At 33.6% G+C, this 13,398-nt stretch overlaps 1 protein-coding gene across 1 annotated transcript in view; it reads left to right on the top strand.

Moving 5' to 3' along the window:
* Nucleotides 1-13,398, top strand: part of LOC124355547 (serine/threonine-protein kinase SMG1-like) — a 152,596-nt gene that overhangs the window by 46,544 nt on the left and 92,654 nt on the right. The window contains 10 exon segments of the mRNA XM_046806709.1: nucleotides 263-425; nucleotides 1,469-1,690; nucleotides 2,148-2,288; nucleotides 3,755-3,882; nucleotides 7,349-7,563; nucleotides 8,707-8,876; nucleotides 10,791-10,955; nucleotides 11,350-11,504; nucleotides 11,856-11,985; nucleotides 12,534-12,641. Of these exon segments, the coding sequence (XP_046662665.1) occupies nucleotides 263-425; nucleotides 1,469-1,690; nucleotides 2,148-2,288; nucleotides 3,755-3,882; nucleotides 7,349-7,563; nucleotides 8,707-8,876; nucleotides 10,791-10,955; nucleotides 11,350-11,504; nucleotides 11,856-11,985; nucleotides 12,534-12,641 (1,597 nt within the window).

The raw sequence follows: 13,398 nt of genomic DNA, 5'->3' as shown, positions 1-13,398 counted from the left end.
TACAAAACCCTTTCTGTAATATTGATGAGTTTTTTTCTATTAACAAAATAGACTTTTAATGATAGATTATGATATAATCAGTGTTATTCTCAACTGGACAATTAATGTCTTATATTATTATATACATAATATTTTAGTATTATACTTATTCAGTATTATTTAGAAACAATCCTATTTAGTCTATAGCTGAATTAGACTTTGTCAATGCATGTAACACGTTCTACGACAATTAAACAAATTTATTATTATTATTGATGGACAGGCATAGTCACTTCATCACGACCAGCAGCCTTGTGGGAGTTACGCACGGACGCCCCGCAGTGAGTAGCCTACTGGGATTGCCAGCTTCTGACATCTCTCAGCAATCCCCTACCTGCGGCCACTTCTCCGTCATCCTCGGTCTGCTCTCTAACATCCTCAACAAGGCAAGATTGTAACCCGCTTAATCCTTTAATTAGAGGAGCTGCAAGTTCTTTGTTTTCATATTAATTACGATAACTTGTATGGCCTTAGAAGAGTTAATAGTGATTAACACTAGAAACATAGAAGAGGAATATTTTAGCTGTACTTCTTTTATAATTTCAGATTAGGATTGTTTTAGGTTCGTCCCAATTTAAACTTGTTGCAAAATTTCTACAGAACTTATTAAGTATAATGATGCTGTAGAGGGATTTGTGACTGTTGATTATTTGTTTCCAATTCCTTAAATTTGCACAAGAGTATTCCGTCAATATCAGAGTGACTCAGAGTGAAGCGAACATCTTCAATTCTTAAGTTATATATTAGGTTTACTGTGGCAAATGCTTAAGTACAAAGAGTAACACACTTGAAGTTACCGTGTTTTAAAGTTTTAATATTATAGATTTTTCAAGCGCAATTAAGAATTTCACTTACAATTGTTTTTAAGTCACCTGCTTAAAAGCCTACAAATTATACTGTTTATAGTAAGTCCAGAACTCAGTCAGTTTCTTGAATTTTAGTAATGTTTAGTGAGCCTTAGTTATGAAGTTGATAACAATCAAGATTGAAAATTAAGAACTGAGAAGATGGTCCTAACTGATAAGAACTGGATTCGGTATCAAATATGATAAATGTTGTGTAGGCAAGGTTTGAATTAGTAGAGCTAAAAGCAAAGGGTTATTGCTAGTTGATAAGAAAATCAGCAGCTTAACCTTAAAAATTATCTTCTAGGGTCCACTGATTTGTAAAGAACACATAAAGACATATAAATGTTCTATTGCGCTGCAATTTTTTTCAACCAGTAGGGGCATACCAGAGTTGTCTGTTTAATTTGGGTTGCAAAGTCAATCTCTGACTCTGCAACCCAAAGTGGACAGACAGCTGGAATGCTCTCTACTGGTTGAGAAAGATTGCTGTGCAATTGAGAATTTGAAATATGTGTACTTTTATGTGTTCCTTTGTAATGTAGCTAGATTGGAGCGATATCTCTATGTAAGATCTGTTGCAGGAAATGTGCGAGGAGAGCAGTCTATTGATGTTATCATGGTGTTGTGAACTGCTCGGTCAGTCACAGCCTTACCTGACCACGCTGGCGGCCACAACGGAGATGATTGCACTGGTTAGGGCTCTCTGTGCATGTGCAGCCGCGTCGTTCTCCCCCGCAGTTCTGCTGGCAGTATGTGCCAACCTGCGGCAACTTGTTGTTCTGCCACACATGTCTGCGTGGAAAGTAAGAAATCTTTTTCAAATTTCATTTTTTTGTATTCAAAATTTTGGTACAATGATTAGCTATGTTGTAAACCTTTGGAGTGTATAGTTGATGTTAACTGTGCATTAAACCTTATTTGCCAATTTTGAAAATCCCTATTTTTATAATATTTATTTAGTAAAACATTATTTTAGCCACATAACCGGATAATATCAGTTAGATTCTGTATATATCTAATAATATCAGCATCTGTTAGATTCTGAACTGTTGTTACATGGGAGTTTTATGTCTTTTTTCTTGCTCTCTGGTCTGTGAATGTGAAGATGTTCATTACAAGATCTGACATAGTGCATGAATATAGCGTGATTCATGTATAATTGTACTAATAAAAGTACTGCATTATTCCTTTTATTGATATTGTTATGCTATTTGTTCTCTCTTGGAAAAAATGTAATGGTTCTATTTTGTTGTGTTGCAGAAATGTGTGCTGGAAGAGATTGCAGACGTGTGTTTGCTACACCTGGACTCCAGTGACACCAGGGTGGCCACTAGCTATTCAGCTCTTTGGTTGCAACTACCTTGGACTGTTGTGATGCCGACTTTGGCGCAAGGCATTGTGGTCAGTAGTTGCACAGATATAAATGTCAGTTTCCTCACCATCACTATTTGAGACACATTGTTCTTCAGTTTCATTTTGTACATTACAAAATCTTATTGGCCTTGCAAAATAGTTTGTCACTGAAACCTTTATAACCCCAACGTCCGTATAATACGAATGTCGTAAAAATGGTGTCAACTCCCGACGTCCAACTCAGTAAGATTCATAATCAGATTTCAAAATCTCTGGATTTTCCTATCACTGAAGGTTAGTGTTACACTTATTTCTTGTATCACTGAACAATGACAAATGTTTGAAAAAATCCTGTTTTCTTCACAATCCTTCCATTGTCAAAAACAAACTTTAAACAAAAGAAATCATTCCTTTTGATTCATAAAAATAATTTTATTTCACACTTGTAATGATATGTGGTTACTCTTACTAATGTTTAAAGACTCAGCTCGTCATATTTGTACAGAATAATTTTGGGTAATTTTTTCTCACAAAAGTGGAACCTTTTTTATGTTCTGAATGTTTTTCAAAACATTTTCGGGTTATGCAAATTAGTAATAGAATGTGGAATTTTAATTCAATATCATAAAAAATAACACTAATATTGTAAAAAAGAATTTAAACTAAATAACTATTTATATAACATAAGATTATTATTATTATTATTATAATTTTATGGCCTACATTGGACCACTTTAGTCACTTTATATTTTCTAGTCTTTCTTCTTTTATCCACCCAATATTTCTTCATCCTTTCCGAGCGTAATTTCCTTTCCTCCTCCGGAACCACTCTTCCTATTCGTTGTTTGTTTCTTTTCAGCTGCAGTGTAGAGTGTTTGTCATTTAATATCTTTAATGTGTTTGTCTTGTGTTTTAAATCCTCTACTGTAATTTGTAAGTCTCTCATATCTTCTTTTCATTCTGTGATCCATTTAATGTCACTTTTACTATACCACAGTTTTTCTACTATTTTCCTGCTAATTCTATTTTCAGGTGTTCTTAACAAATGCCCCAGGAATGATATTCGTTTCTTTTTAATTATACTTATTTAATTATACTTTTAGTTATAATTATACTTATACATAACATAAGATTAATGTACATTATTGTATTTTAATATTCATAACGAGGCAGAGTAGACCTTATGTGTCTGGCGATATAATGAAATTAAGAATTCGTTTTGAAAGTTTAACATCGGGCAGATCTAGAATTAAGTGACCGATAGGTTAAGACACACCTGACATGAGCATATTATCCTAATGATGGATTTTAAAACGAGTTGGCTCATTCATTGGAAATATTAATTAGTTTTTTTTGTATAAATTGTAGTTGTTGACTTACTATATTGTAAGGATTATATTTTATGTTTACATTAGAATAGGTAAAATCGCAAGTAACATTTATGATAAGTATATGAAATGATATAATAATTCTGTGAGTCCAGAGGAGGTGAGTTATGTGAATTTTCTGTTTAGAAGCAGGGCAGTGTGCGGAGGAGAGTGGAGGTAGCGCTACACACACAGCTGACCCACGATGCCAGCACAGGAGACATGTCCAATCATCACTTTAAGCGATTTATGGCCTTCCTACTGCAGGGACATGGGTCAGTATTTTAGAAACCTCTACTCTAACGGTTATCAATATTACTGTTACAAAGCATATGGTTGGTGTTCACCTATACTATTTAGCATGGTGTGTAGAATATTGTTCAGCATGTTTTGAGCTTTTATCATAAGCTTTGTTGTCTTTTTTTTGTGTGTTGGTTGGTTTGGGGCAGAAACTAAAAGGGAAATGATGATGATTATTGTTTATTTTTTGTATAGTGTGACTATTCTGAGAGACTGTTTTGGATGACTTGACGATCCCAGCCATCATCCCAAAGCAAACTCAGTTTATCACATAATCTCTAATGTTAATATATGGCGGTCTTTACTTACGGCCGAGATATTATTAAACAATTGGTAAAAATCATAGAAACAGAATAATTCTTATACTATTGTATGTTGTGTTTTTTTTTTTTTTTTTTTGTTGTAAGAATACCTACTTTTATGAATTGTTTTTAGAATTCTGTTATTTTTAATCTGAGGTTATGTTTTAAAGGTTATGTAACAAAAAATAAAAAAAATTGTTTAAAACTTTTGATAGTAGGCTAATGCTAACTCTCTAAAGTGGCCAAAAATGGAGTTAAAAAAATTTGATATAGTAAAAATGTTTTTAATTGTATTGGACATAATTACTGTATCTTATTTTTCAATAGAATAAAAAAAGGATTTTTGGTAAATTTTAGTTAAATAAAACACAATATTGAAAAATTGCAAGGATAGTTTTATATTTTTATGTATAAACATGGCTATAAAATTGAAATAAAACTATGTTTTATAGCAAAATGAATAAAGAAAACAACATTTTCCTACAAAAATATAAACCATAATTTTGTATAAGTAATACAGATGAAATCGAATCATATTTCCCTAAATGGTTTGACCGAAACTTCACTTTTGTTTGGTAAGTGTTGTCAGACCATATCACAAAATACACCCCACTTGTGTTTGAAACAGTGTTGCCATTCATCCTCTATGGTCTTATTTTTTTTTTAATTTCTTGCAATAAATAACTGCATAGTAAACGTTTTTCAGACAATAACTCAGCAATAGCCTAACATTTTACAAATTCTCCTTGGGAGGAATTGGGGACGTGTGTATGGTAAACAAATTAGTTCTTGAATTGATTTGGAAGTTACACTTGAAGAAAGAATATTTCATTCCTCATCTTTCAGACTCCTAGCAAACTTGTTTCCGTACAGTACATGTCTTCCTTAGATTGGTTGAATAGACCTATTTTGTTTTCCTCTTGTTTGCTTAGATTTAAAATTGATTACTTACTTACTTACTTACTCCTGTGGCCACTCGAAACCCAGATGATTTTTGACCTCGCCAACAATATCTCTCCAACTTCCTCTATCTTGAGCCACTTCCAGTGTAGCGCCAATCGCTCTTAAATCCTTCTCCACCTGATCTCTCCATCGCATCCTAGGTCTGCCCAATGGCCTCACTCCCTCTGGTTCCCCTCGCCACACCTTCTTTATCATTTTATCTTCTCCCCTACGGGCAACATGGCCCATCCATCTCATTATTTTACTCCTGATCAGTGCAATCACATCGGGATCTTGGTATATTTCTCTTAATTCTCTGTTCTTCCTGATCCGCCATATATGGCTTCTTCTTGAACTGGTCCAAAAATTCTTCTTAGTATTTTGTTTTCAAAGGTTATTAACTTTTTTTGGGATTTCTTTGTGAGTGCCCATACTTCCGACCCGTACATCAAAACTGGCAAATCATGGTTTTGTAAATTCTTAATTTAACTTTCCTCATTAATAGTTTGCTTTTGAGAAGTTTTGCAAGGCTCCAGTATGTTCTATCTGCTGCTGCTAATCTACATTGGACTTCAACTTCTTCTCTATTGTCATGTGTTATCGTCACTCCTAAATACTTAAATTCCTTTGTAGCCTTGAAATCATGGTTGAGTACTTCTAGCTTTTCTCCTTCCTGTTCCATTCTTCTACTTATTTTCATGTAGTGCGTCTTGTCTTCATTTACTTGTAATCCTACTTTTGCAGCCTCAACTAAAAAGGCTTCTACTAGTCTGTTTAAGTCCCTCTTTCTCTCAGCTAGAATGGCTACATCATCTGCAAATGCCAGGATATTGAACTTAACTCCCAATTTTACTCCTTCAGGCATCCCCTTTATCTTTTTTAGTGCTTCTTCCAGAGCAAAGTTGAATAGAATTGGTGATATTCCATCACCTTGCCTCACTCCTGTATTTATATTAAACAAGTTTGTGTACTCCTTTCCCACCTGTACTTTTCCTTTGGAGCTGCTTACACAGAGTCTTGCTAGACTTATCAGTTTATTTGGGATACTAAACCTTTTCAAAATGTTCCATAGACTACTTCTAGACTACTTTAAAATTGATTATTATCATAAATTATATTGAATTTATAATATAATAATAAAATGTATTAAAATCTGCATATTATAATCTCCACAATTGATTAGTACTTATAACATTTTATTATTTTATTAGTTTACACAATATAATTAATTAATTTGTCTCATGATAGCTCAGTTATCGCTTCCACAATTCTAGGGTTAAAGCTACAGATATATAACATGTATTTACATAGTTTAATTGTTAATCATTACCATTAACTGAATCATTACCATTACCATTACCATTACCCTTTTACTACCACGCTTGAGATGTATCTTGCAGCTCTAGTGTTTAAAAAAACTTCCACGTTTGAATTTCTTTGTTTTTCTTTTATTAACTGTGATTCTTTTATAATCACAGCTGTTACTTTTTGTTACTTAGAGCGCTGTATAGTGGAAGCATGTATGATATTGCTGTCCAGTTGGTGCTGCAATCTTGTGCATTTTTATCAAACTACTTGGAGGCCATGTGTTCCATATTGTGAATGAATTCAAGAAGTTTTTGTTGAGAGTGTATGTTAATTTATGAATCATTTTACGATGTATACTCCTTGTAGTGATAATATATTGTAACAAAGAGGAATTACTAGAGAGTTTAGAACTTCCCAATTTATAATTAGGTCGTGTGAATGAAAAATAAAAGGCTGCTATATTTTAACTCCCCTCCATTGGTCACTCCTCCCGAATTGTGAGATGAAAAGAATTTATTACTAAGATGTAACACAATATTCATGAACATTATTGACAAAAGGTTTGCCCTAGCAAATATATTTTAAACAAAACATGTTCAATAAATATCACAAAAACCAATAAAACGGGGAAAAATATTCAGCGATAAAGTCTCATCTACACAACTATGCCTTTGCGTGAGAACAGTACGAATCCAGGCATGCTGTACATTATGGGTTAACAAAGATTTTGTTTGATTATAAAATAGACCTGGTAAAAAAAAGTTACAGTGTGGTGAAAAGCCTGGCATTCAAGGGTAAAAATATCTGTTTCAAAGTAGTTTTAGTGATTTCTTGTAAATGTATTTAAAAATAGTTAAGAACAGCTGAACAAATGTTGATGTGTTTGCAGGAGAGGGGAGTTTGAGTGGCTACAAGAAGTATTTACGACATGCTGGTCGCTCACCCAGACTGAGCCGTTCGACTACAACAGTCTGCGGGAGTTGAGTCTCACTTCTGTCACTGTGCTGCTACACTGGGCCACCTGGGAGTCGGCTCAGTTGTGCGTCAACTCCAAATTGCGCACTCCCCTGGGCAAGCCCGTCGACACCTTCATGGCTTTTGAAGGTGAATATTGTACAATGATGAATCAGACTTGAATATGGATAAACAAACCAAAACTGAAGTTGCAGAATAATGGTTCTAAACAGTCCCTAATTTCATCCCTTTTTCAAGGGTCCTTAGACCCTTACCCTAAATATGCTCACCAGAGTGAAATTTAACTATTCTTTAAGGCCATGGTTATCGTCAACTGCTTTACTTCCAAAATTTAACTGTTGTCTTTTCTTTATTCAGTACAAGTCATTCAGATGACATTATTATTTTACTTCTTTTATTGCTACATAGGATGTATGGGACTGGTTTATTTGCTACTAAAAGAGCAGTGTCATCAGCATATGTGAGAACCTAACTGAGCTCTTGCCGATAGTTTGCAAGATCATTAATTGTGAACAGAATAAAAAACACCGATCCCAGAACAGATCCTTGTGGGACGCCTCTACTTAGAGGAAGTAGTGTTGATGTTACACAATAGGAAGCTTTGATCTTCACTATAGACGATAGACAATAGACAAATTCTTTATTGACATATTCAGTTGAGAATAGTACATTGTGTCATATAGTACATATCATGTTTCTAATTAAATTAAATTGTTTAAGAATTCATTTCCTGAATAAAATGGTCTTTCTTGTAGCCAGTTGGTCAGTGCATTTTTAAGACGTTTTGGTAGTTCTTTTCTACCACTTAAGGTATTTCTACCACTTGTGTTCTTCCCTTTGGATAATTTGCAAACTAGTTTGCTGCTTTGCTTCAAACTCCCATATTATTAATTTTTTGTAGGAGTATTAATGTACTGTATGGTCTATAATATATTCTGTTAGTTAAATTAATGCAAACAAATGTTATGTTCTTGTGAAAAAACCAAGCTGCCGAGTTGTATTCATTAGCATACATAGTTACACCCCTTTTATGTACTTTTTCCTGAAGTAGCCACCTGCCAGAATGTATACTGTAGTCTAGAGTTCAGGAGCTGGACTTTTGTCCGTGTTCAGTTATCGCTACTGTGTCAGGTTTGATAGTTTGGAGTAGATGGTCAAGTCTATATTCTGATGTTAAGTGGCTCTGGCATTAATGTTTTGGTTTGTTTTTCTGTTACTTCAGTTAAACATTCTTTCTGTACACCAAAATCCACTAACACTGTGTCGTTGCAGGTGTGCTGAAATCGCTGGCGAGGCAAACCGTGGGGTCACAGACTACAGACACAACAGATGAGTTTGATGTTTGCCGAGTGCGGTTGCTGCTCGAACTTGTGGAGCAACTAGAGAAGGCGATGTACAATGCTTCAGATGGCACAGCCTCAGCTCTTATTGCTCCATCAAAAGTAAGTCAACATTTGAAACTGGATCCTCACTATGCATCCAATACGTTTCAAACATTGGTTAGTTTGAAGCCAATTTTAGGATTGTTCAATCTTTAATTATTATTAATAAATTATTGACAGTTAAAAACAAGTTCTTTTGCGTCACAAAATCATAAAACTCATTCCTCTGGAGCATATTTAATGAGGATGTTGCACAGAAATAGAGTGCCATGAAGTATGGGACCATTTGATTGTGATTACAAGTTTAATGAAGAATGGACTGATATTATGCATCCAAGTTGGTATAAAACTGATGTTAACAAGATTTTAATTCCATATTTGTAGCAACCACATATTTTGGGTTCATTCCTAACAATCTTCTTTCGGTCATTAACTCGTTGAATGCGGCAGATTACCTTACAGCACAGAACCACGTTGAGAGTGGTTTGCACGCAATATAGACCAGCAGTGAAGGTGTTATTGAATCTTCACTCGATCTGTCAACAGCAGAGAATTCTGTCACTCTTTATATGATGAGAATATTATATATAAAAGTATTATTTCCTGTAAATGCTACGCACAATTAGGCTACCTTCTATGAATGCAATTATAAATGCCTTAATGAATATTTATCTAGTTGGAACTAGACCTGCCAATTGGCTGCAAACTTAGCGAACTCACTACACATATTGTCTTAGTTTGCTCATCCACTTAGCTTTCTGTGTTAAATTGTGTGCTGCAATGGAATATCCTGTAATTTAAGTTTTTGTAAGCAACCACCTACAGACCAATTGAAATTTATCATGGCGACTGTACGGAAGAGGAATAATAAGTGACGGCAATGGTACATTTTATTTACAAAATTGGTGTACCAGCGTTCACAATGACTACAGTGATAGGCTTAACCTTGTTACTAATGAACTAGTGATGAAAATCAATAATTACATTTGTGGACATTGTTGCTCCAATTTTTTCCCAATTAAAGAAAATTTGTGAATGAACCAATGGTGGAAAAGCTGGTTGCCACAAATTTTGTGCTGGGTGGGTTCCGAAAAAAACTAGTTGAAGACTATATAAACAGTTTGGTATGCACTGACCTTCCTTGAAAATTGTGGAAATGGTTACAGAGATATTGATATTATCATATGAGACTATGTAAACAACAACAAAATGTAGTCGATGAAATGGTGCTTTATACCGAACTGCAAGCTAGTGTAAACTAGTGATTGAAATACAAATGGCAGATTCTACAAAGATGATATTGAAAAATTGTGCCCCTATATAAATGTGTCAATTTTAAATGGTACTTAAATTAAAAAAATTTGTATATAAGAATATGTAAGTAACAAAATTTTGTTTTTTAATAGTAACAAATTAATTTGTTGTTACTATTTTTTCATGTACTATATGTTGCTTTTCTTATGTAGTTATATGCTGTTAGTTTTTATATTTGTCATATACATGATTTGTGCCGATGTTTTTGTAAGCTTTATGCCAATAAACATATTCCTATTCTTATATAACACTGATTACAATTCTACAAATTATTTGTTGTAGAAGTCTGAAAATTATACCTCAAGATTCAGTTACTTTATTTTGTAGGTACTCCAGGTTGAGTTCTTTAATTTACATACGATTCAGTAATTTGATATGATGTAATAATAAATCATTGAAGTAACAAGGTTTGTCATGCTACTGTGATTATTCATTTACTGGTCATCATTGCTCAAAAGTGTAACAAATATGCAGTATTACATGATTTTCTGAACTGTAAAGTATGTGTTATTAAGTTACTTGTACACAGTTATATTATCCTACGATTTAACTAATATAAATGGAATTAAATAGGAGAAAAGAATGATTATAGGAATAGGAAGTAATTAAGAGAAGGCTTACTGGTACATCCAATACTGATTGCTCTTAATTTGTGTGCAGCCGGTACGCTCGTTCTTCCACACCAACAAGAGCACATGCCACGAGTGGCTGAGCCGTAACAGGAGCGCTGTAGTGGCAGTGGCCCTGCGCGCTGGCATGGCATCATGCGCCGTCCGGCACGGCTACACACTGCTGCAAGACCTCCTAGACCTGGGCAACACTAAGGTACGGTTTTTTGTAATGAGTATGGAGTCTACGAAATTATAAAAAAAGGATTTAGTGTTGACAGTCAAGTACTTTTAATGATAGTACGTTAAGCTTGTTACAATCCTTTCTCTAAGCTTGTTACAACCCTTACCATGTTTGTTACAACCATACAACTTCGTGACTCTGTCCTGGAAGCTAAATATTATCTTTCTTTTATGTTTAAAAATAATTTATTGTTGGGAGCTGTTCGTTTGATTGGATATTTATTTTTACTCATATTCATTTTGAGGTTTATATGGTGCAAATGTTATTGGAATGATTGATTGTTTGATATCTCAGCAGCCTTCTTTGTGTACAATGAGAAATCTTTTAATCTCTCTCTCTTCTTAGTAGTTAATTGTTAATTTTACAGGGATCAGAGTTTGAGAATGCTGTGCTGCAAGTGGCTTGGGCGTTGTTGAAGCTGAAGCAGTCAGAGCCCATACAAGGACTGTACGTTTGGTGTCGGGACATCATCGGAATCAAGTTCCCCTGTCTAAAGGCAATGGCGGACCAGGCTGCTGGCAAGTAAGTTACTCTTGCATTGTGTTAATGGCGCTCTAGTCTGCTCTGAAATGGTTATAATAAACAGGCTTCAAATCGGAAAGTTATACATTTTATATTGGCTTGGGCCCAACATAATTGTTTTACATAAATTTTTGTATAGTATTGAAATAATAATAAAAGATATATTTTTTAAAATATTTAAATAAATTAAATTACAAAATTTAAATTTGTCAGTCCGTAAAAAACAGTTTACGTCACTTAGGAACAAACAAATTCGGTGAAAAGTTAGATTGTAAAAGTGTAAAATATTGGGTCTTTATTGAGAAGACAAAGAGAAAAACGTTGTCATTCATACATAATTATATCTTTCAGGTTAGAAACAGCTGTTGATTCATACATGAAGATTGTACAAAATGAAAGTTTGGAATCACCGACTAGACATTTGGTAGCTGAACATTCTGCTGACAATAGTCACTCAGCGAAAACTTTAGTAGCTGACCAAGTAAGTCTTTTAACAATATTTTTGTTATGTTACGTGCACTTGAAAATTGATTTTTTACTTTGAAGGTAAGGAAATAAATATTTTCACAGACGCCAAATTTTGTAAAAGACTTTGGTGTCTTGAAATCAGAAGTACATTTTGTTACACTCGTCAAAATTTTAACTGATTACCATTTGATGAAAAATTGTAATCAAGTTAGATTTATTATTCAATCATGATATGATTGTTGTTTAAATAGTTTTGATTTTCAATGATAATTGATCAAACTATTCCAGTGAATATTTATATAAAATAATAATTCGTTAACCCACTTAAAATTTATTCTGTGGGCTTCTTGGCCAAGAAAAACGCTTGTTTCAGAAAAGTTATACATTTTTCTCAGTACTCAGGTAAATTTTTTTAGCAGGACATTTTTAGACTTATGTTTTTCCAATTGCATTTTAATATGGCCTTAAAATCAAGTAAAAAGGATCCATAATTTAAAATATTCTTTATATTAAATTGTGTTGTGTATTATTATGTGACAGTAAAATCGTATTGTTTGACAGATTACGGAATGCTATCTGGCACTGCAAGATTGGACGGAATTGGCTCGCTGGAAAACCAGTGAGGCAGAGCTCTTGGCTAGTCAAAATGGAGGATCATTTCTGAGATATGTAAGTTGTGAGGGCACATGACTTTTAGAAACATAATCACGTTTATTTAGGATGAGATTAATTGTAATCACTCAGCAGATGTTACATTCACTATTCACAGATTCTTAAATAAATTAATACAGTTGTTATTATTTGCCTTGCAAACTGAGGACACTTCCCATATATTCCCAAAAATGAAAACCTTTCCATATATGATAATATGTTTGAAATCTAATACAACAGGGAACATACCAGACCGTGAAAATTGTAAAAACTTGGTTATGCCTGTAAAAACCTGTAAACTGTGAATTTTGTTTACAAACTATGAAAATTTGTACAATTTGCAAATAATGAAATGAACGTGTGTCACTGCCGCCACTACGTCGTGGATAATTGCTATTGCACGGTAAAACGTGAATTGTAACAAAGGGGATACATAGTTACATATACAGTGTTTTACTGTATTTCTTTATAAAATTAATTTGTGATCATCATGGTATAACTGTAACAAAATTTTAAAAATATGTATACAACAAAAATTCTTCTTGAAACATTTTATTTTTTTATGGGGGCTTTTTTTATATAAACAACTGTTGTAATTTTGTAGTTTAAAAATCCATGGAAAAAATTACATGCTACTCTTCATTTTGTAACAAATTTTGTGTAAAAACAGAAATTTTAATATTTTTATAAAGCAAATTTTGTTTGTAATGTATGTCTTCATTTAACCCATTGCGGATCGTATTGTTTTGGCGCGCGGGCACGAATTAATTTATGG

Source organism: Homalodisca vitripennis, chromosome 2 (assembly GCF_021130785.1).
Source record: "Homalodisca vitripennis isolate AUS2020 chromosome 2, UT_GWSS_2.1, whole genome shotgun sequence".
NCBI lineage: Eukaryota > Metazoa > Arthropoda > Insecta > Hemiptera > Cicadellidae > Homalodisca > Homalodisca vitripennis.
The sequence above is the reverse complement of the archived record's forward strand: the minus strand, read 5'-3'. Positions and strand labels throughout refer to the sequence as shown.